The 21844-nt window shown below is 32.7% G+C and overlaps 1 protein-coding gene across 1 annotated transcript in view; it reads right to left on the bottom strand.

Annotated features, from left to right (window-relative positions):
* Nucleotides 1-21844, bottom strand: part of LOC134704830 (uncharacterized) — a 56131-nt gene that overhangs the window by 26176 nt on the left and 8111 nt on the right. The window contains exons 10-25 of the mRNA XM_063563612.1: nt 20165-20374; nt 19629-19695; nt 17007-17170; nt 15649-16233; nt 14934-15070; nt 14271-14412; nt 13402-13653; nt 12984-13026; nt 12135-12286; nt 10591-10679; nt 9533-9578; nt 9107-9355; nt 7940-7994; nt 6925-7094; nt 4212-4787; nt 3646-3825 (exon numbers count right to left, since the gene is read on the bottom strand). Of these exons, the coding sequence (XP_063419682.1) occupies nt 3646-3825; nt 4212-4787; nt 6925-7094; nt 7940-7994; nt 9107-9355; nt 9533-9578; nt 10591-10679; nt 12135-12286; nt 12984-13026; nt 13402-13653; nt 14271-14412; nt 14934-15070; nt 15649-16233; nt 17007-17170; nt 19629-19695; nt 20165-20374 (3117 nt within the window). The remainder of the gene's footprint in view (nt 1-3645; nt 3826-4211; nt 4788-6924; nt 7095-7939; nt 7995-9106; nt 9356-9532; nt 9579-10590; nt 10680-12134; nt 12287-12983; nt 13027-13401; nt 13654-14270; nt 14413-14933; nt 15071-15648; nt 16234-17006; nt 17171-19628; nt 19696-20164; nt 20375-21844) is intronic.

Raw genomic sequence — 21844 nt, 5'->3', positions numbered from 1 at the left:
ACAATATAAAGTTACAATAATAGTATAATATAATGGACTAGAATATAAAAATAACAGTTTATACAATATAATACTAGCTTTCATAGGTGAACAAAGAGGAGACAAAGTAAACTAGAGGCTCCAAAGAGCCTGTGTCGCTCACCTTGGTCTATGTGAATATTAAACAAAGGACGCATTTGAATTCATGACAAAATTGTGTTTTGGTGATGGTGATGTTTTTGTACATCTTACTTTACTGAACATTCTTGCTGCTTACAATTATTTCTATCTATATTGAACTTGGCCTAAAAGTTTTAGTCGAAAATGTTAGTTAAAATTTACAAATTTTATGAAAATTGTTAAAAATGCACTATAAAGGACAATAACTCCTTAAGGGGTCAATTGAACATTTTGGTCATGTTAACTAATTTTTGGGTCTTACTTTGCTGTACATTGTTGCTGTTTAAAGTTTATCTCTATCTATAATAATATTCAAGATAATAACAAAAAACGGCAAAATTTCCTTAAAATGACTAATTCAGGGGCAGCAACCTAACAGCAGGTTGTCCGATCCATCTGCAAATTTCATGGCAGATTGATCTTGACCTGATAAACAATTTTGTCAGATTTGTCAGATTTGCTCTTAATGCTTTGGTTTTTGAGTTTTAGCCAAAAACTGCATTTTACCCCTATGTTCTATTTTTAGCCATGGCTGCCATGTTGGTTGGTTGGCCAGGTCATGCCACACATTTTTTAAACTAGGTACCCCAATAATGATTGCGGCCAAGTTTGTTTTAAATTATCCTGGTAGTTTTAGAGGAGAAGATTTTTGTAAAAGATTACTAAGATTTACGTAAAATGGTTAAAAATTGACTGTAAAGAGCAATAACTCATAAAGGGGTCAACTGACCATTTTGATCATGTTGACTTATTTGTAGATCTTACTTTGATGAACATTATTTCTGTTTACAGTTTATCTCTATCTATAATAATATTCAAGATAATAACCAAAAACAGCAAAATTTCCCTAAAATTACCGATTCAGGGGCAGCAACCAAACAACGTGTTGTCCAATTCATCTGAAAATTTCAGTGCAGATAGATCTTGAACTGATAAACAATTTTACTCCCTGTCAGATTTCCTCTAAATGCTTTGTTTTTTGAGTTATAAGCCAAAAACTGCATTTTACCCCTATGTTCTATTTTTAGCCATGGCGGCCATCTTGGTTCATTGGCTGGGTCACGCCACACATTTTTTAAACTAGATACCCCAATGATGATTGTGGCCAAGTTTGTTTTAATTTGGCTTGGTAGTTTCAGAGGAGAAGATTTTTGTAAAAGATTACTAAGATTTACAAAAAATGGTTAAAAATTGACTATAAAGGGCAATAACTCCTAAAGGGGTCAATTGACCATTTTGGTTATGTTGACATATTTGTAGATCTTACTTTGCTGAACATTATTGCTGGTTACAGTTTATCTCTATCGATAATAATATTCAAGAAAATAACCAAAAACAGCAAAATTTCCCTAAAATTACCAATTCAGGGGCAGCAACCCAACAACGGGTTGTCCGATTTATCTGAAAATTTCAGGGCAGATAGATCTTGACCTGATAAACAATTTTAAGCCAAAGTTATAAGCCAAAAACTGCATTTTACCCCTATGTTCTATTTTTAGCCATGGCGGCCATCTTGGTTGGTTTGGCGGGTCACGCCACACATTTTTTAAACTAGATACCCCAATGATGATTGTGGCCAAGTTTGGTTTAGTAGTTTCAGAGGAGAAGATTTTTGTAAAAGTTAACGACGACGGACGACGACGACGGACGACGGACGCCAAGTGATGAGAAAAGCTCACTTGGCCCTTCGGGCCAGGTGAGCTAAAAAGGAAAAAGAAAGTTTGAAAAATCGTATACTTCTGTGACAATGACTTGTGGATTGATGACAACAATGACGTCCTGTGTCAGCAATAATAACGCTCTATCAAGGCATAAGAAATCTGTTTGACCTTTTTATGTAATTTTGAACATGTTTAAAAATTTGAATATTTTGTTCGTTCGAAAGTTCCAAGTGTCCGCAAATTAATAGTTTTGTATCTAAAACAAAGTTTTCAGATAGCCAGTTAAGGTTATGGAATAAGTTTTTCATACATAATGTGTATTTTGGGCAAACGAAGAAGTAATGGTAGACATCCTCAGTATCGGACCCACAATGACAAGAAGGATCATTTATAATGTTAGCTCTAAATAGGTCATTGTTTAAAGATGAAGCGGAACATCGCAATTGCGTTAAGATAATATTTAATTTCCTTGGGCAGTACAAATAAAACGTTTCAATTTTACATACTAGACTATCGTTTTTTAATTCTTTCTTAAATTTAGAAATAGAGTCGACACTGCGAATTTTTGGATCAAGTTTATTCCATTCACGTATAGTAGAGGGAATAAATGTTTCAGTAGTAAGGGAAAGTCTACAAAATGGAACAATAATATCATGACCATTTCGCAAAGGGTAGTTGGTTGTACTTTGTACACAAGGAGGTACAAGATTACATAGATATTCTAGTGCATGCTTTTGGTTCATGCTATAAAACATCTGTAATTTTCTTCTCCTTCTTCTTTCAAAAAGAGATTCCCAGCCAACCTCAGAATATAAAGTTTCAGTTTTTGTAAATATTGGTAGACCTGTTACTATTCTTGCGGCCTCTAGTTGTAAATTTTCTAATTTATTTGAGTAGCCTATTCCACAATTATCCCACACTTCCGTGGCATATTCGAAAATGGGTCTAATAAAAACTAAGTATAGTTTTTCTAAATTATTTCCAGATATTCGATATTTAAGTTTACGTAAAACATTTAAGTGTTTCTTTACACTTGTAATTATACTTTCAATATGATTGTTCCATTTTGCCTCCCAGGTGCTTATGAGATGTACTTAAAGGTATATTAGAGAATTATAGTGTGACTCATTGAAACTTTTCAGTGAAACAGCCAGCTTAGAAGTAGGCATAGAAATAGTTGCAAAATTACATAACACAATATATTTTCTTTTTGGCGTCCATAATTATAAATTACTAAATTATGATCACTTAATTATGCATTATTTGTGTTATTATGTCAGACTTGGTCCAAACTTTCGGCAATTTACAACAGATTTTAGCATAATTTACTTTAGTCACCAAATATAACACAATATATTTTCTTTTTGGCATCCCAAATTATAAATTACTAAATTATGATCACTTAATTATGCATTATTTGTGTTATTATGTCAGACTTGGTCCAAACTTTCGGCAATTTATAACAGATTTTAGCATAATTTACTTTAGTCACCATCATAAACTATTAAGTTTAGGAATTCAGTATAAACCCATGGAACATTTTGGTTACAAAACATTTTTGATTGTAGGTTGCCCAAACCACTTTTAAGCACCACCTTTTGGGCTATTTTAGTGGCTGCCAGTTTTTTGGTAGTGGAAGACTGAGAGCCTGGAGAAAACCACTGACCTTCGAACTCCTATTCTGTGTTGACTTAGCTTGCTAGTGATTACAGTAATAGAACTACTTAGACCTATTGGTCACTGAGGCAATGTGAAGTATTTACCACTGGACATAAGGCAAACAAAAAATTCATTGCATATCTTTAAGTACAGTATTAATAAATACCATTATTCCATCCCTGGACATTTGGACTGTATGGTTTTCTAAGATGATCACATTTAGGACCACTGAAAAAATCTTCCAGTCCTAGCCTCTTCAATATTAACAGTTTTCCTCCTTCTTTAATCTCTTCAAGTACACTAAGGCCTGTATCTTTCAACCAACCAGAAATAAATGATGGTAAATCTGAAAATACATTTTTAAAATGTTACTGTTAAAATTCATTGTAACTGCAATTCACGTGTTGCCATGTTTGCAAATGACCATCAGTTTATTTTTCAATATGCACCTTTATAAGTATATGGGTTATGTGAATATCGATAAAAAATTACCACAATTATATATTTGTACACTTTAATCTAAACTGTAATTGTACTGCTCCTTGTGGCGTCTTGATTGACAAATAAAAATTGTTGTTACTGTTGTTCTGAATTAATAACAAATCCACAGTAGTTATAACCAAAATATATGACCAGTTTTGATCATCCTCCTCAGACATTTTCTCTTGTTCATCAAGATGTTAAAATAGTAAACGTCCTATAACAGTTTATAATTTACTACAATTATATTACCAGCACTGCAGTCAATAGAAGTAGACACCAGGTCTGGTAGAGCCTCGGATAATTCTGTGTAGGTAGTATTGAAGTAGTATTTCTGTTTAGAGACTATATCTCTTAATTCTTTCTCACTGATACCGTCTCCTATCCCTACAGCTATAATGGTAATGTTCCTATCACTACATGTAGCTGCTCCTACTGCTGTATCTCCTCGATTAGATTTCCCATCAGTCAACAGTACAACATAATCTTGAGCATCGTGCCGATCACCTTTCCCAGAAACAAACATTTCCTCACATGCATACCTCAGTGCATCACCTATGTTTGTATAGCCTCTTTTAATGTAAGATGTTTTCATTATTACTGTTGATATTTCTGTTTTATTGTAACTAAAATTCAAGTCAAAGCGTGTCCTTGATGTATCAGTTCCTCCAAACAACGACATTCCGACACGGATCATATCTTTCCTGATGGCAAGTTTATCAATGGTCTTAGACAAGGCTACCATGGTATCATCAAAATGGTCCTGACCAACACTCCCAGACTCGTCCACCACAAATATTACATCTGATGGCAACACTGATTTACAATCTGTAAAATACAAACATCTTATAAGTTATTAAATCTGTTCAGCATTTTAGGAGATAAAATAAAACTCCATTTACATATTTTACTAGGGTATAACCCTTTCTTGCTTTCTGAAAGAATGGAATCTGTTCTAATACTGAAATAGTACTGTCCAATTTTCCCTTTCTCTTCTTACAAAATCTACATGTAAAATAAGTTCTGTATAACTGTTCTTGATTCGAAAATTTACTTTTTGGATTCTCATATGTTATACATTTGTAAATTTTACATGGTCTCAAATAAAATAACCTATCTGTTCATTGTGTCTTTTTGTGTCAGGATGTATAAGTACTCTGCCAAATCCACTTATATTTTTTGTCTATCTGATGAGTTAAGCCTTTTTCAACTGATTTTTATAGTTCGTTCTTATGTAGTACTTTTATACCACTGTTCAAGGTTAGGGGAGGGTTGGGATTCCGCTAACATGTTTAACCCCGCCACATTATTTATGTATGTGCCTGTTCCAAGTCAGGAGCCTGTAGTTTAGTGGTTGTCGTTTGTTTATGTGTTACATACAGTCGATTCCACTTAATTGCATACCGCTTAATAGCATAATTCGGTTAATTGCATACTTTTCTCCTGCACAAAACCATTTCCCATTCACCTAATGTTAAATTGTCCGGTTATATGCATAGCCTTACAAGTGGCATTTCGGTTTATTGCATAGAAAATAATCGCCAGCTAGATATGCTCAGTTAAAACTGACGAGATTTTTGACCGGAAACGGCAATTTGGTAAGTATATTTTTCTTGAATGCATCATAATTTTCTTTATTATTTCACATTTACTTGTGTGTTATTCAAATAAAGTTTTAAAACAGTATCTTTCGTGTTTATATGATTATAGAAAAGGCCTCGATGTGTACACAGGTAAAGTTTCCCATATTCTATTTTAAGCCTCGAGGTCATAAAAATGTCAATCAGCTGATTGTTGTAAAAACACAACCATTCTATGATCTTCTATCTCAAAAGGTGTTAATTATTGATTGGATTTCAAACATTGTTCATAGATTATATTTTGGATGAATTTTTAAAACATTAACGCCTGCTAATTATCGATCATTATCCAATGTGTAATTTCGTAATTCAGCTTGGGTGATCTACATTTATGTTAAATATTACAGGGCATTTATATATGGTTGAAGAATTTTATACATCAATCTTTCCTTTTTAATATTTTTCTAAAAGAAAATAACTTCTGATTATTATATTTTCTCACTTTCAACACTCGTGTCCAGCAATTAACCCGTGCATGGCCCCATCACCTGTTAACTGCTTTGCATAAACGAAACTAGCGGTGTTAAAGTAACAGTGTCACATCACTGTGTAATTGGTAAATACTGAATATCAAAGGCAGTTCATTACACAATTATTGTTTACAATGATTATAAACTGTGTAGTATTGTTTAACAGTTTGTTTTAAACAAAGCGTAACAATTTAATAGGTACATCCGGGTCATAGAAACAAATCTATTTTTAGAACAATTTTATTATCGTATCTCAGGTAAAGGAAAAGTCGGTACATAAATAAACAAAAACAAAATGTGTTTATAAACTTTATTGAAAGAATACACAATGAAATAAAATGTATGACAGTAGACAAATAACTTTTATTAGAATAAATAAGCATTCATTATGTTGTAAGTGGACTATGGACGTACATCTTTCTTCTTTGCTGATCTGCACTATCGATGTCATTTGACTCCGTAATTTGTCATTTCGGATATAAGCATACTCCGCTTTATTGCATAATTTCGTCTGACAAATAGGCTATGCAAATAACCAGAATGTACTGTATTTGTTTTTTGTTCATTTTTTTACATAAATAAGGCCGTTAGTTTTCTGGTTTGAATTGTTTTACATTGTCTTATCGGGGCCTTTTATAGCTGACTATGCGGTATGGGCTTTGCTCATTGTTGAAGGCCGTACGGTGACCTATAGTTGTTAATGTTTGTGTCATTTTGGTCTTTTGTGGGTAGTTGTCTCATTGGCAATCATACCACATCTTCTTTTTTATATAGAACTTTTTAATTAACAAAAATAAAACCTTTCCTACATAAATTATATATATTTCCAACATAACTTTAATTAACTCAAATTACCTTTCATCCAGTCCAAAAAGTCATCAGAACAAAGGGGAACTTTTTGCTGTTGTAGAAGATGAATTCCATTTTGTGGTATACAGTGCTGATCACTGTCAATTGGCAGACAAATCTTGATCAAAACATCCACAATGAATCCTTTACCATCTGCCATCTTGTCTATAGAATACCTGTAAGCAATATATGAAAACATAAATGATCTATTCTGTATTTTGTCTTTCTATGCTGGAGTCATGTAAAGCAAACCCCATTCAATCAATCAATTTAAAAGGACTTAATGGGGCTCCCAGGTCTAAATCATTTTTTATTCAATATAGGATTTTCTATTTTTTTCTATAAATAAACTTTATCCTATACTTACTGGAAAAATTAAATAAAAATATGGGGTCACTGTTCATTTAATCTCACAATCTGCCTTTGAAAGAAGCATGCATTTTTGTTAAGGTACTTGTTTTCTGTTGACCTATTAGTCGAAATAAAAAAATACCCTAATTACAGAAATCGCTTAAATTTTAAAATTGTTTAGTTTATGTACAGCTTATTTGAAAACAACAATAAAAATATAGGTCACCGATGTGTTAAAAAGATTTAATTTTAATGCCAAAAAATGGCAATTAAGCACCAAAGGGAGATAATTTTGAGCTTTTTCAATGATATAAACATTTTAAAAGTCATCTGGGGCCAAATCGAATCAATTTTTGTACCATATTATAAAGTAATAACTAATAAAATATGTAATGAAAAACAAATGTTTAATTTTTTGCTGAAATTTTTGTACCAGCGAGCCTCCTTAAAACACGTTTTTACTCCCTCTGTTGTATTACTGCAGTCAAATCATGTGAACATCAAATACGAGTTTAGTTCCTAACATAATACCAAAATCAGATGACTTTTTATAAATCAAAATCCTCCTTCTACCTAAACAAATATAAATGAGCAAGATTTAAGTGATCCATTAATTGTAAAATTGTTATCAACCTGTCAGTGAAGGTTTATATCAGCGTTAACAGCTTACTCAATTTTAACTGGTGCACTTGCTCCTTTCCCAATAGAGATCACATTCTTTTCACCTGTAATGACAAAAATAATTTGTTTATATCTTTTCTGAGTGAAAAGATTTCAGCAAATAACTATGATTAGAGTAAATCTTCCTTCAAACAAGAATGGAATAATAAGACAAGCAATGAGGCTTAGGTACAGGGAGACACAATGCATTTATTCTCAGTCTGTAAGATTTCCAATATACTTGTGCATGTCAAAAGATAAAATCAAAATATCAGGCAAAATTAATTATAAACATTAATGTGTCCATAGTACATAGATGCCCCACTCCCACTTTCTTTTCTATGTTCAATGGATTGTGAAACTGGGGTCAAAAATCTAATTTGGCATTGAAATTAGAAAGAGGATATCATAAGGAACATGTGTACTAAGTTTCAAGTTAATTAGACTACAACTTCATAAAAAAATACCTTGATCAAAAACTTTTAACATGAAGCTGGACAGACGGACAAACAGAAAAACAGACAAACAGATGAACAGACGAACAGACAAACAGACGAACGGACAAATGGACCCATAGACCAGAAACCATAATGCCCCTCTACTATGAGGGCGGGTTGGAGGGGTCCTGATCCTTAAATACCGAGGTGAAACATGAAACCCTGAGGTCCCTAATCTAAAGAAATTTAAATCCCGACATCCGGAAATTCAAAAAAAAATTCCCTGATCCTGAAAGGGTCAATCCCAAAATCCAGAGCTTTAACACACACTATCCCGAAAGGTCCTCCCCCTTTCAAAGGTGGGGCATAAAAAGAAGATGAGGTATGATTGTCAATGAGACAACTCTTCACAAGAGACAAATGACACAGAAATTAACATAACAACTGTTAGTCACCGTATGGCCTTGACAATGAGCCTATACTGCATGTTCTATACCTAAATCGATGAGACACACATCAAAATAAAGCACTCTGTCCCAAAAATTCAGACTTATTATATATCTATCTTATATATATACTTTTATCATATGTTCAATAAATAAGAAAGTATTCATATCCTTATTTTTTTCAATTTTGAATATGACAAATCCTGATAAAAAAAATTCTTATAAAAATAATTGTTTCAACATATCAGATTTGTAATCATTGTGACAAAATCATGAAAATTAGATTTAACCTACCCCAATCATAGTTTAAGATATATCTCTTGTATCTAAATCCTCCAAACGCAATATCTACTTCAAACTGGCATGGATCAAACTTAACCCAGAATGGTATATTGAAGGTCACCATTCTATCTCCTAGTGGAAGTTTGAAGGTCAGATCCAAACAACAATGTAGACCTAGACAATTGTCTGTCATTTGACACTGGACCATGGTTCTGATACTAGCTGGTAAGTATTTCTGGGGGTTAATCATCACTGGACAATCTAATAAATATACAATGTCATTTGTAATACAGTACATACTCCTTAATTCAAATAAAAAGTAGGAGAGAATATTGTTTATAAATTAGGAGGCTTTGCATGTAATGTTCTACCATATAATACAGTGTATAAATCATAAAGTATATACCGGGTAAATAGAAATAATAAATAATTTCCTACCTACAGGTCCTTTTGGTACATCACATGATCCAGAGGTGAAATATTTCTGAAAAACAATAAATTATAAACTTTATGTTAATATCCAAAAAACAATACAGAAAGCAATTACCGGTACAGTTAAATGCATCGTTGCTAGCCAAGGCTTACGATCCATTCCGCCCGCTCTCTTCACCCTTGGCGGATTGAGCCAACATTTGTTATAACAATGTTGCGCCATCTATCGGAAGATAAAAATCACGCCAATTCCGAATACATTAGTCTTGAACAATGTTAGCACTTGAACTCTTCAATTTGGAGGTAAAAACACGGTAGCGTCTAGATTCTACACACTTGGTAAAGCTGAAAATGAAAGCATGCGTCAACATTCATGCATTTGTGCATGAAACATACACAGGAACTTCTATTTGTTGATTAAAAACATTTAAGTTTTCACTAAATATAGTTGTATGTTTAGGGATGTAAAGATTTGTTGCACAATAAACATGTGGCAATTGTTTACAAACACTTTCTACATTTACACATGATCATGTTAAAGGCAGTTTTTGATTGGATGCACCAAGTTTCGACTGCAACCAATAAAAATCCTTACCTTGTGTCTCCGAAATTTTATCTCAATCCGCCAAGGGTGAAGAGAGCAGGAGTGGATCGTAACCCTTGGCTAGCGAAGATGAGTTAAATGATGGACTAAAATGATCCAAATCAATCAGAATAAATTCATTAAATCAGTGCTGTTGATCAATGGCACACCTTAATCTCCTAAGAAGACCCTTTTATATCAGGGGTATCAAGAGCATCAAGGAACCATTGATGATGTGTAATGTTATGTCTGTTTGGGTAAACAAGATTTATATTTTAGTTATATTAGCTTAGAACTAGCTTTCAGTAAATGGTTCTCTTAGATCAGTGTTTTTTCTCTTGTATTATCATTAAGTTAAGCTTGAAATATATTATACACACTTGGATGACTTTCTTGGTTTTATGTGTTGATGGATAAGCTGTTCAATTAATTTATCATCTCCTTTTATTTTAATATCTCTTTCACTTTTAATCCTACTTACATCCAATCCTAAATGTCGTAAGACAATGTCAAATGCTTCCTCTGTCATTTTACCACCAATAGCTGTGATCAGATCAGATATGGAATCTCCTGAAAAAAAGTGTGTTTCATTAAGATCAACTGCTATTAATATACAGACTGCTGCCATAATAAAGCAAACGCTGCACAGAAAATACAGATCACTGCACATAATATCACAAAACTGCTATTTTACACAAGCAGTCATTATCACTGAACTAGTATATATTTGTTTAGGGGCCAGCTGAAGGACGCCTCCGGGTGCGGGAATTTCTCGCTACATTGAAGACGGACCTGCCAACTTTTGAAAATCTCCATGGGGGATTTAGCGCGTGACAAGATTTTTAAGGGTTACAATTTTAGAGACTTTTCTGTGAGCATTGTTTTTTACTCCTAAAATAGTCTAAGTTCTTTTCTTTTTTCTTTTGGTATACTAATGATGAGCTTGTAGGCCTTGATTTCTTTTATTTGCATGATTCTTGTACTATTAAATTATAAAATTGACAAAATAACTGAGGAATAGAGAAAATGGCATTAAAAATACATGTCCTAAAGTAAGAAGGATGAAGACAGATTTTGATTTAGTCTTACTCATGGTCTTATCAATATCAATGAGAAAATGGATAAAATTTGAGTTATCTTTCTTTGTATTCAGAGGTGCTCTTACAGGCGGAGGCTTATACAGTAACACAGTAGAAGTGTATACAAAATGGCGTCGATTTTAAATCAACAGACACACAATGTCTGGTTTCAAAAATTAAACAAATTTCAAGATAAACGATGTTTTCTTGAGAGTTTTTTACAGTATTTATCATGATTTTGCTGTGGAACTACGGCAAATGTTTCAAATTGTGCTTGTTAATAAATTGATCAAAATTGAAAGGCTGTTTGACCAAATTTGTGCATACAAATTAATTTTGAGGACTGTTCAACCTATTAGGTAATCTGATTACATACAACCACTAATTATGACACCTGTTGTGATTGTTGATTAGCGTAGGGTCATTAACTTGTCATTATATGTCCCCAGGTAAAATGATTGATTTTTTTAAAATTGATCAGAAAAACTTCAAAATCGGTAAATAATATTTGTTTCGGGTATATTTGTTGAAAATCGGGATTTTGACTAATTTTAGGATCCCGATATCGGGATTCGGGTTGAGGGGTAAAAATCGGGATGATACCGCGAAAATTGGGATAGTTGGCAGGTCTGTGAAGACCTGTTGGTGACCTTCTGCTGTTGTTTTTTTCTTTGGTCGGGTTATTGTCTCTTTAACACATTCCGCATTTCCATTCTCAATTTTATGAGTATTACAAAATTTGTTGCTTATAAAAGTTAATATTATCTAAGTTCAGTTTCTTTTACAATAGTTTAAACAAAATAAGAGAGAAATGATCCAATAATGAGTTGGTTTTTTTTTTGTACTTTGCAAAATCATAATTTAATCATATATATTTTTTTGATAAATATCAAAAAAAATATATAACATTTAGCTTGTTTTCAATCTACAAGTTGTGAAAATATACCTGAGAAAGTGAAGTTTTCATTACATATTGGTATAGGTATTTCATAGTTCTCTAAAAACAGCTGATCTATTATACAACTTCCCTGGAAACACAGCTTTAGTCCAAAGTCAATCTCAAAGACTTTCTTGTCATCATTTTTGTCAATTACAAATCTGAAAGTATAAATTAGTCAAGAAAATGAAAGGTAAATAAATTAAGAAAATGACTCCTAACACAGGCTCTCTGAACCATGCATTGTTTGTTTTACATTTATTTTCTTGTGGGTTAGTGGTTGGTGTGATTTGTTGTACTTTCCAATGTGTTCAGTCATTCCTGAAATCTTTTATTGTATTACTTACAAAATAGACTGTAGTATAGGGTTATTGCATGAATTTTGGGGAATATTGTCCCGAGTAGAATTTTATATTGCACGAGCGTGTGAGTGCAATATATGTTATATGAGTGACAATATTCCAAAATATTCATGCAATAACCCTTTTATTGTATAGCAATTTAATATTTGAAAGTAAAAATCGGTTTAAACTAGGATTTTGTCGTTGATGACGTCATGAATTTTGATAAAGGCGCGTATAATTGACGAGTTTTTTCCGGTGACGGATGAACTGGAAAGTGGTCTATTCTGTTTACTCACAGGACTTGTAAAGAGATTGATGCTAAAAAAATGTCTTAAAATGGTCAAATAATTTTATGAGAATTCAAAAAGTTGACTACTGTGTTAAAACATTTAAAAGATCTATCATAATAATCTTGTGTTATCAAAGTAAGAGACATGGTAGGATAAATAGATGGACACCAAAACAATTTCTGTTAAGAGGCATTTAATAACAAATGTAGATATCAGTGACTTACATTACTTGCACATCCTTTGTTATTGTTAGAGTCTCTTTCTTTCCTAGAAAATAAATAACCACATTTATCACATTTGTGCTCTTAACATAATCATCATCACTAGAGCAGACAGCAATATCTTAGCTTCAGTTATTATCTTATATCCTATAAACAGTTTATAGAAGTTTATTTTTGATAGTTATACATCTATGTGTTTTTGATAATCAGATGAAAAGTGCAAATGGTTAATAATATTTCTGTTTCTATTTCTCATTACAATGTTACATATTCATATTTTTCAACAATATTGAGGTGAAAAAAAAATCAACAAAATTATTATCCACATCAATTAAAGTTGACCAGAATATAAGGTGACTTTCCATAATAGAAGAGAAACTAATATAAAATTTGAGACAATGTAACATCTGATTGAATTTACCCCATTGATAGCTGATCAGGATCAAAGATCTTATTCTTCCTTCAAATCCAAACTTCAGAATATATTTACAGAAGTCCAGCTCTACAAACGCCCTGAACGATTTGGCATAATTAAAATCAGCGATGCTCAGTGATATATCAGCACAGGCATCTAACCTTAGACAGTCATTGGATATATAGTAATACAGATGATCATTAAGCCAACTATTAGAGATATCTGGCAATGATAATTCTCTCCCCATTGTTTCACATCCTACAATTTATAAAGTATTTATATATGTAATTTAATTTTGGATGTAACATGTCTTCTCATTGGCTGACGTTATTTTGTTATCATCCCATAGACATGATATAGTCATGTGACCGTGACACACTGTTAAATAACCCGCTACACGCTACATAGACAGAAAAAATATTACAGTCATTCCTCAAATATCTTTTTAATACATAATTATATCATTAAGATACCAGCAAAGAGGTAAATGTCATAATTTGTTAACCTTTGAAGGGGTGACAATTTGACTGTTCATCTCATATGGAGGCAATAATTGTATATACATTAATGTAAGATGAGGTATTGGCTACAAGAAGATCTGGTACTGTTTAGGATAAAAACTTATACTGGAAATGGCTAGCTGTCTGTCCATCATAATGAATACTATGAACCTTTTCAGACAAACCCACAACAAAATGATGCTGGTCTCTGTATAATTTCAAATTCATGGTAAAAATACCAAAATTGTGCTACATAAAAAATTACCTACATTTAGTACAGAAAATGACGGCCCAATATTTTCAATTGAAAAGTGTTTAGAATGTTGAAAAGATATAATAAAACCTTAGCTTCAATAGACAGATAGTTATACATACTTCTATCATCAGCCTTCAACCTTTCAGCAAGTTCCTGATTGGACCCAGTGGTATTTAGACCTCTATCAGTTAAAGTGTTTGTAAGTTGAAATGATGACATCTTATCTGGTCGTAAACATGGTCCTGTTGACTGCAAGATATCCTGAAATAAGAGTTAATAATGAGTTACACAAAGTTTGAATTCCTTAATCAAATCATAGTAAGGCACTAAAAATAATCTAAATTAAAAGTACAATGAAGTCTTTTTATCTCAAAGGAAGATCATTGAGAGCACTGGTATCATAGAGGGGGTTAATTGTTAAATCAAAATCTTAACATAATTGTAATTACGCTATTTCTCCACTCTCAACGAGCCTCATACTTTAAATATTAAAATCTAACTGTCTCTAGTGGAGAAATATGGTAACACACTTGTCCCAGTTATGACATCTATATTTCCCTTCACTCGATATAATGGCATACAGAAGATAAATGAGGAAAAGTTCAAAATTACGGCAACCAAACTACCCCTATTTTCCATTGAGGACTGCAACAGAACTTTTAAAAATTGGTGAGTGCTCAAATAACAGGGATGCATCAAATTTATTGCATTCTGACATTTTTTTTCCCAAGCAAAAAACCTAGGGTACACCAAGAGCTACCAACACTTTCCAAAGTAAATACCTCAGGTAAACCAAGAGCTTCTAACAGTTTTTCCTTTAGTAGCTGTTTTCCTTCTTCAAGTTTCTTTATTGCTGCTTCTTTAATTGTACTTTTAATTGAGTCAAGGCTTAGATAGGCTTTATAATTAATGTTCCAAGCTGAAATCAAATATTATAATTAAATCAAGTGAAAAAGATTACACAATAATCATTTTCAAATAAAAACCCATAAGTACTTTCCTTATTCCTACATCAGACTCTAAAATACTACTTCAGTTTTCATCAAAACTATCAAATCAAATATACCTTTTCTAACAAGCCTTAAACAAGAAGCTTAATATGGTAAATATTTGTATATCATGTCTATAATAAATGTTATTCAGTCACAAGTTCTTCATAGAATGTTTGCATAATATGATCAAGTGACTAATACATATACAGGTACCCGTTGTTCAGTGGTTGTCATTTGTTAATGTGCTGCATAAGTGTTCCTCATTTTTTTAATACAGATTAGACTCTTGGTTTTCCTGTTTGAATTGATTTACAGTACAGTAGTCATTTTGTGGCCCTTTATAGCCTGCTTTTTAGTGTGAGCTAAGGCATTACGTAGGAAGGCCATACTTTGACCTATAATGTTTACTTTTTACACATTGCGACTTGGATGGAGAGTTGTCTCATTGGCACTCAAACCACATCTTCTTATTTCTATATAAAACTATAATTTGACGAGAACTTACCAAAACTACAATCCAATGTCTGAATAACAAGCTGGGGTAGGGTTTTATGTAGATCATCATATATTGTATGTAGGTAATAGTTTGGTAGAGAGTATGATATGTCCTTCAGTAACTGTTCATCTATGCCAGATCCAATACCTACAGTAACTATTCTTATGTTAGCACTCTTACAAGCAGCAGCTTCTGTCACTACTGGATTAGCTCCCTTGTTATTTTTACCATCTGTTAATAGTACAAGGTAATTCTGTGCATCAGAGCGATCACCCTTATTACTAACAAACATTTCCTCACATGCATATCTGAAAGCATCCGCTATATCTGTATAGGAGCCTTTCTTGTAAACAGCACTGGAAAATGTCTCCTTGATTGCTGTACTGCTGTACTGGGTGTTTAGATCTAACAGTGATCTGGAAGTACCTGTCCCTGCAAAAAGTGTGACACCAACGCGGACTAAATCTTCACCAATAGCAAGTTTGTCCACAGTGTTTGATAAAGCTGTCATGGTGGACTGGAAATTACTTTCTCCAACACTTCCAGATTCATCAACTACAAATACTACATCTACAGGGACAACTACTTGGCAGTCTGAAATACATCAAAAGTTATAAAACAGAGGAGAAATTTTACAGAACAAACAGATTAAAAGATAATAAGACCTGTCAATCACTGATTCGTTAAAAGTACATAAACAAATCAGCATTTTCTATATTTAAAAAGTCTGAGACCTAAATTTGAGAATTTGAGAAATGATTAGGCTAGCATTTTTTAGATGGCAAGTACAAAGTGTTCAAAACTTAACAGTGTTTCATCACATATTATGAGTTTTTGTAAAATAAATAGTTTACACTTATATGTACATGTACTTAGGATATGAAATTAGGCTCTGACATATTCTAAATTGAGGCCCTTACTCTTCTTCTGTAGCTCTTGAAATGTTTTCATCAAAAGTTTACTTTACGCAATTGGTTTTTGAACCAAACCAGTATCCTTTACAAAAACAAGTAAAATATGACACAACTATGACCTTTATAAACAAAAGTGCCCAGTGTACAGCACTGATCTATAGTTTTTGACCTTTTTCTTTTAAGCTAGAGAATACATTTTTTGCAATGCATTTTCTATGTGGTACCTAAGCATTATTACAAAGTTAATTACAGCAATACATCAGTGTTAAAAATTCCATGACAGATTTCACTAGGTGTGTGTTGTTTTATTCTGGCATATAGTGTCCATGACACTACAAGTATTGGCAGGCAAATTCTAATATTTATCTTTGGTAAGTTTTATTTTAAATATCAACAAAACAAATGTGTATATGGCACATTATAGAAGAGCAATTAGGTTTATGATTGTTCTACCTTGAGGCCATGTAATAGATCCATCAGTTTTACATATAGGCAGAGGTAATACAGCATTGGCTAACAAACTGAATTCTGCCAAACAATTACTGGTATCCTCTCGTTGACATAATCCTAGTGAAACAGATGCCAATAATCCAGTATCTGTCTTCTGTATGTCATATCTATGTAAATAACAAGAGAATAAAATATATAGTTTTCTCCTCCATGCTATATTATATGCATATAAATCATTTCTCCTTCATGCTATATTATATGCATATAAATCAGAGTGCTTTAAAAATTATTCCTGCATTCAATAATAAAATAAATTACTGTTTTTCTATTCCAAACAGTACTTTAATATTTAAAACATATTTATAAAATCAAAAGATGTCCCCCAGATTTCATGGGTTATTCTTTGGTCAAGTGTTTCAAAATCATAGTTTAAATAATAGGAGAATTATATCCTAGCTTGCATATAACAATATAAATGGGACATTTCTCCAGAACAGTAAAGGTGGCACCACAAAAATTTGAACTTGATCTTTCTTCTGGTACAATGTATAAATAAGCATTCTGTATAATTTCACAACATTTGGATGAGGCAACCTTAAGATAGAGAACAGAAACCAAAAATTCAGCTATTCTTCCATCTGTACAGGAGCATAGTTTTTAAACGGTGGTTTTAAACTATGATCTGGGTATTTCTTTTGTGATTTAAACTTATTCCAACCTTTGTGGAGTGTTCTAGAATTATTAACAAGCTATTTCAACTTCTATCTGACAATAGAAAAAAAAATCCATAAATAATACCATAATTATGTAATAAGTATGCATAAAGTATAATTAGATGTTTTTGAACAGTTACCAAAATTTTTACTTGATTTCTTGTGGTGAAAAGGGGATGAGGAATGTACCAATGTGAACTATATACAAGGCTGATAATGATATTTATCATATATTTAGTACAAAATACAGCTATTTTGTATATCTAATAAAGGTTCGTTTTTCCAGTCTGTATCACATACCCTGTATCGCATATCTCCGTATCGCATAGCTAAACCCGTATCGCATACCCTGTATCGCATAGCTAAACCCGTATCGCATACCCCGTATCGCATGGTAAAACCCGTATCGCATACCTTTTTTTTTTTTTTTTTTTTTTTTTTTACATAAAGTCAGTTTTTTTGTTTTTTTTTGCTTAAGAAATAATTTCCTAAAATAGGTCAATTTTTTGAATGACGTCATTGTTTGGTATGTTACGTCACGAACGTCAAGTTTTCATATTGTATGTGACGTCAAGAACATCAAGTTTTTACAACATATTTTTTGGCATAACCTAAGGAACATGTGTACAAAGTTTCAAGTTGATTGGACTTCAACTAAAACAAAAATTACCTTGACCAAAAACGTTAACCTGAAACTTGCACTATCATTTTCTATGTTCAGTGGACCGTGATGTTGCGGTCAAAAATCTAATTTGGCAATTAAATCAGAAAGATCATATCATAGGGAAAATGTGTACTAAGTTTGAAGTTGATTGGACTTCAACTTCATCAAAAACTACCTTGACCAAAAACTTTAACCTGAACGAACGGACGCACAGACAGAAAACATAATGCCCCTCTACTATCATAGGTGCCTCTACTATAGTATAGTCGCCGTCAGCTAAGATTCGTAGCAGTTATCGGTAAAAATAATCTAAACTATCAACCGCGTTCTCTCGAGATATAGTTTTTCTCATTCCATTCATAAATCGCAAAAAGAAAAACCACTACTGACCTACCTTTTAAGTGATCGCATTGTAATAATCCTGACCTTCACATTTTCCAGAATGTTTTCCATTGTAATTCCGCCATCTTCGTTTCTATGAGGATCATTTGTTTACATGTGAAATTCGTCATTTACGCAGTTTCCTGAAATGTTCTTTTCATTGATGTGATACGGTTTCCCGCGCTTTATGCAAATGTTATGAAATTGAACTCCAGGGGAACACTTCCGGAAAAAACAATGGCGGATTCCACCATTGAAAATAGTCTTGGAAAATGTGAAGGTCAGGATTATCACAGTGCAATCACTTAAAAGGTAGGTCAGTAGTGGTTTTTCTTTTTGCGATTTATGAATGGAATGTGAAAAACTATATCTTGAGTGAACGTGGTTGATAGTTTAGATTATTTTAATTGATAACCGCTACGAATTTCAGCTGACGGCGACTATAGGTGGGACATAAAAATAAATAGTCATTCTAATGCAACATTGCTTGTAAGGTTCAATTTGATTGGATAACATCATGAACTTTCATGGCATCAATAGACAACTGATGCTATTAAAATTGACCTATAGTTGTTAGTGTTTGTGTCATTTTGGTCTTTTGTGGATAGTTGTCTCATTGGCAATCATACCGTATTTTCTTTTTTATATGTGCATGCTCACCTTAAAGCAAATTTTAAATGTATGATCTGAGGTTGTTTTCTATCAGTTTCATTAGAATGGAGATAACAATATTGTATTGAAGGTCGCAAATACCTATTTACTGGCTCTGCTAACATGCGCCAGTAAACTTAATTTGCAACCATCAAATCACCTATTGGACAATAAAATATTACAGTTATCTCCTAATTATAATACTACTTTACTTACTTCAATACTCCGTCTATTCCCCCCATGATGTCAAATTTTAAACCAGTGAGTATTTCATCTGACAATCCTGTATAATATAGAAACTTGTATGTATTTAATCTGACAAACCTGTATAAAATAAATGAGTTATTACATTCAAGTTTAATGTTTTATATTTTTGTTCAACACATGATAAAATGAGCATAATTACATTACTATGAAAAAATCTTTTTAATTTAATGAGAATTATTCAAAATTTTGCATAATTAACATTAAACTTAATCTAAAATATTTATAAACTCTATTCTTCTTTTCAGGGGAGATAAATCTGAGAAAAAAAAATGAAATATTTTTAAATCATATTTTACTGTTCAGGGGAGATAAGTGAGGTACAAAAAAAAGAATATTTCTCGACAATCTAGTTGCAGTCTTGTAATGGACAACTCCAGCAAACATGAAATGTAATGAAACAACGACAATGTCATCTAGGATCTTTATTGTATTGTCAGCTTCAAACTATATATTCCTAGGTGTAGTAAATTAAGATATACAATTACCATCATATCCCATATCAAACTTGAGTGTGTAGTTATGGTCTCCTATCCCAAAACTAAACTGGTACTGACAAGGATCATATCTGGCATAGGCTTTAATGGTGTACAGGAACATAAGAAACTTAACATTCATACAACACTCCAAACCTAGACACATGGAGTCATAGGTACAGTACATATTATCTGGTGTAGTGATAAACATCCATGGACACCCTGTAATATACAATACATACATGGTTTTAGATGGTACAGTGAATTTTTTTATTATTTGCATGGATGCCCCACCAGGCACATAGCTCCCTATTACGCCTACATGCAGTTGCAAGCACATTGATTCGGCATGCAAAAAAAATAATGGCAAAATAATTTTTTTTAAATTGAATGTTAAAGAAAACACCTATGTTGTCACTTTTTTAATTGATGAAATATCATTAATTAACGGCATTTGGTTTCAAAATAAAAGTCTTATTGGAGATAATGACAAAATCAAACACAAACAGTAACTTGTTTCTTTTACAAGATTTGAATTTGTAATACTCAGTCAAAGACATGTAGATTTGGAGCACATTTTACAGTGTACGGTTCATCAGTTTGGAATGAGAAGTACCAATCCACATTAGAATTATCAGAACCCTTTGATATCATTGAAAATATGCCGAGGCAATGTGGTGGACAGACTACCGGAGCCAATCATCCTGCAAACATGCCAAAACAGTATTGGAAAGTCTCATTATTTCTTGCACTCATAGACCATATGATAAGGGAACTAAAGAGTGGAGTCGTGTCTAATATTAGCAGAAAATCACTTCTTTGTGATGCATCTGCACAACCTGTTGTAGGAAATACAACAAACGAAGAAATCTCAACAGTGTCTAAGATATTCGAAACTGACCTTGCAAGTAATTTTGAGGAATTCAAAAGGGGGGGGGGGGGGGGTCCCTCGATGCTGAACACATCTTCCATTGAGATCTATCAGTGTACTACGTATGTTGAAAACAAACGTACTATCAACAATGAACACCGACAGTTACTAGCACTACTGCATATTCATCGGTATTTCAGTGTGAATATTGACAAAGTAATAGAGAAGTTTGTTTCTGCCTACATCTGAAGCAGATTTTGGAAGATTTTGAGTAAATTCTGTACCACAAATATGTGTTGTTTATGTATTACTCTATTCAGAAGATTTATTAACAGTTTTACTATCATAATTTTTTTATTATAAGTTCTGACTACATATAGCTCCTCTTTTAACTATGAACGAAAACCGAAAAACCCAAACATTTTTCTGCATAAAAGGGTTCCAGCAACGCCCTGCCCACTCCCACTATCATTTTCTGTGTTTAGTGATACGTGAAATTTGGGTAAAAACTCTAATTTGGCATTTAAATTAGAAAGATCACATCACAGGGAACATGTATACTAAGTTTCAAGTTGATTGGACTTCAAAAACTACCTTGACCCAAAACTTTAACCTGAAGCGGGACGAACGGACAGAGGGATAGACGGAAGGACAGACGAAAGGACAGACGGAAGGACAAACAGACACACAGACCAGAAAAAATAATGCCCTCTTCTATTGTAGATGGGGCATAATAAAAAAATCCCCTAAAAAAGAAAAAGAGCTATGATCCATACACTGTTTCATTGACCTTGATAGTTTCATTTACTGCAAAGATTAAA

This window comes from Mytilus trossulus, chromosome 2, assembly GCF_036588685.1.
Source record: "Mytilus trossulus isolate FHL-02 chromosome 2, PNRI_Mtr1.1.1.hap1, whole genome shotgun sequence".
Taxonomy (NCBI): domain Eukaryota; kingdom Metazoa; phylum Mollusca; class Bivalvia; order Mytilida; family Mytilidae; genus Mytilus; species Mytilus trossulus.
Note: the sequence above shows the minus strand (reverse complement) of the source record. Positions and strands in the feature narration are given on the sequence as shown.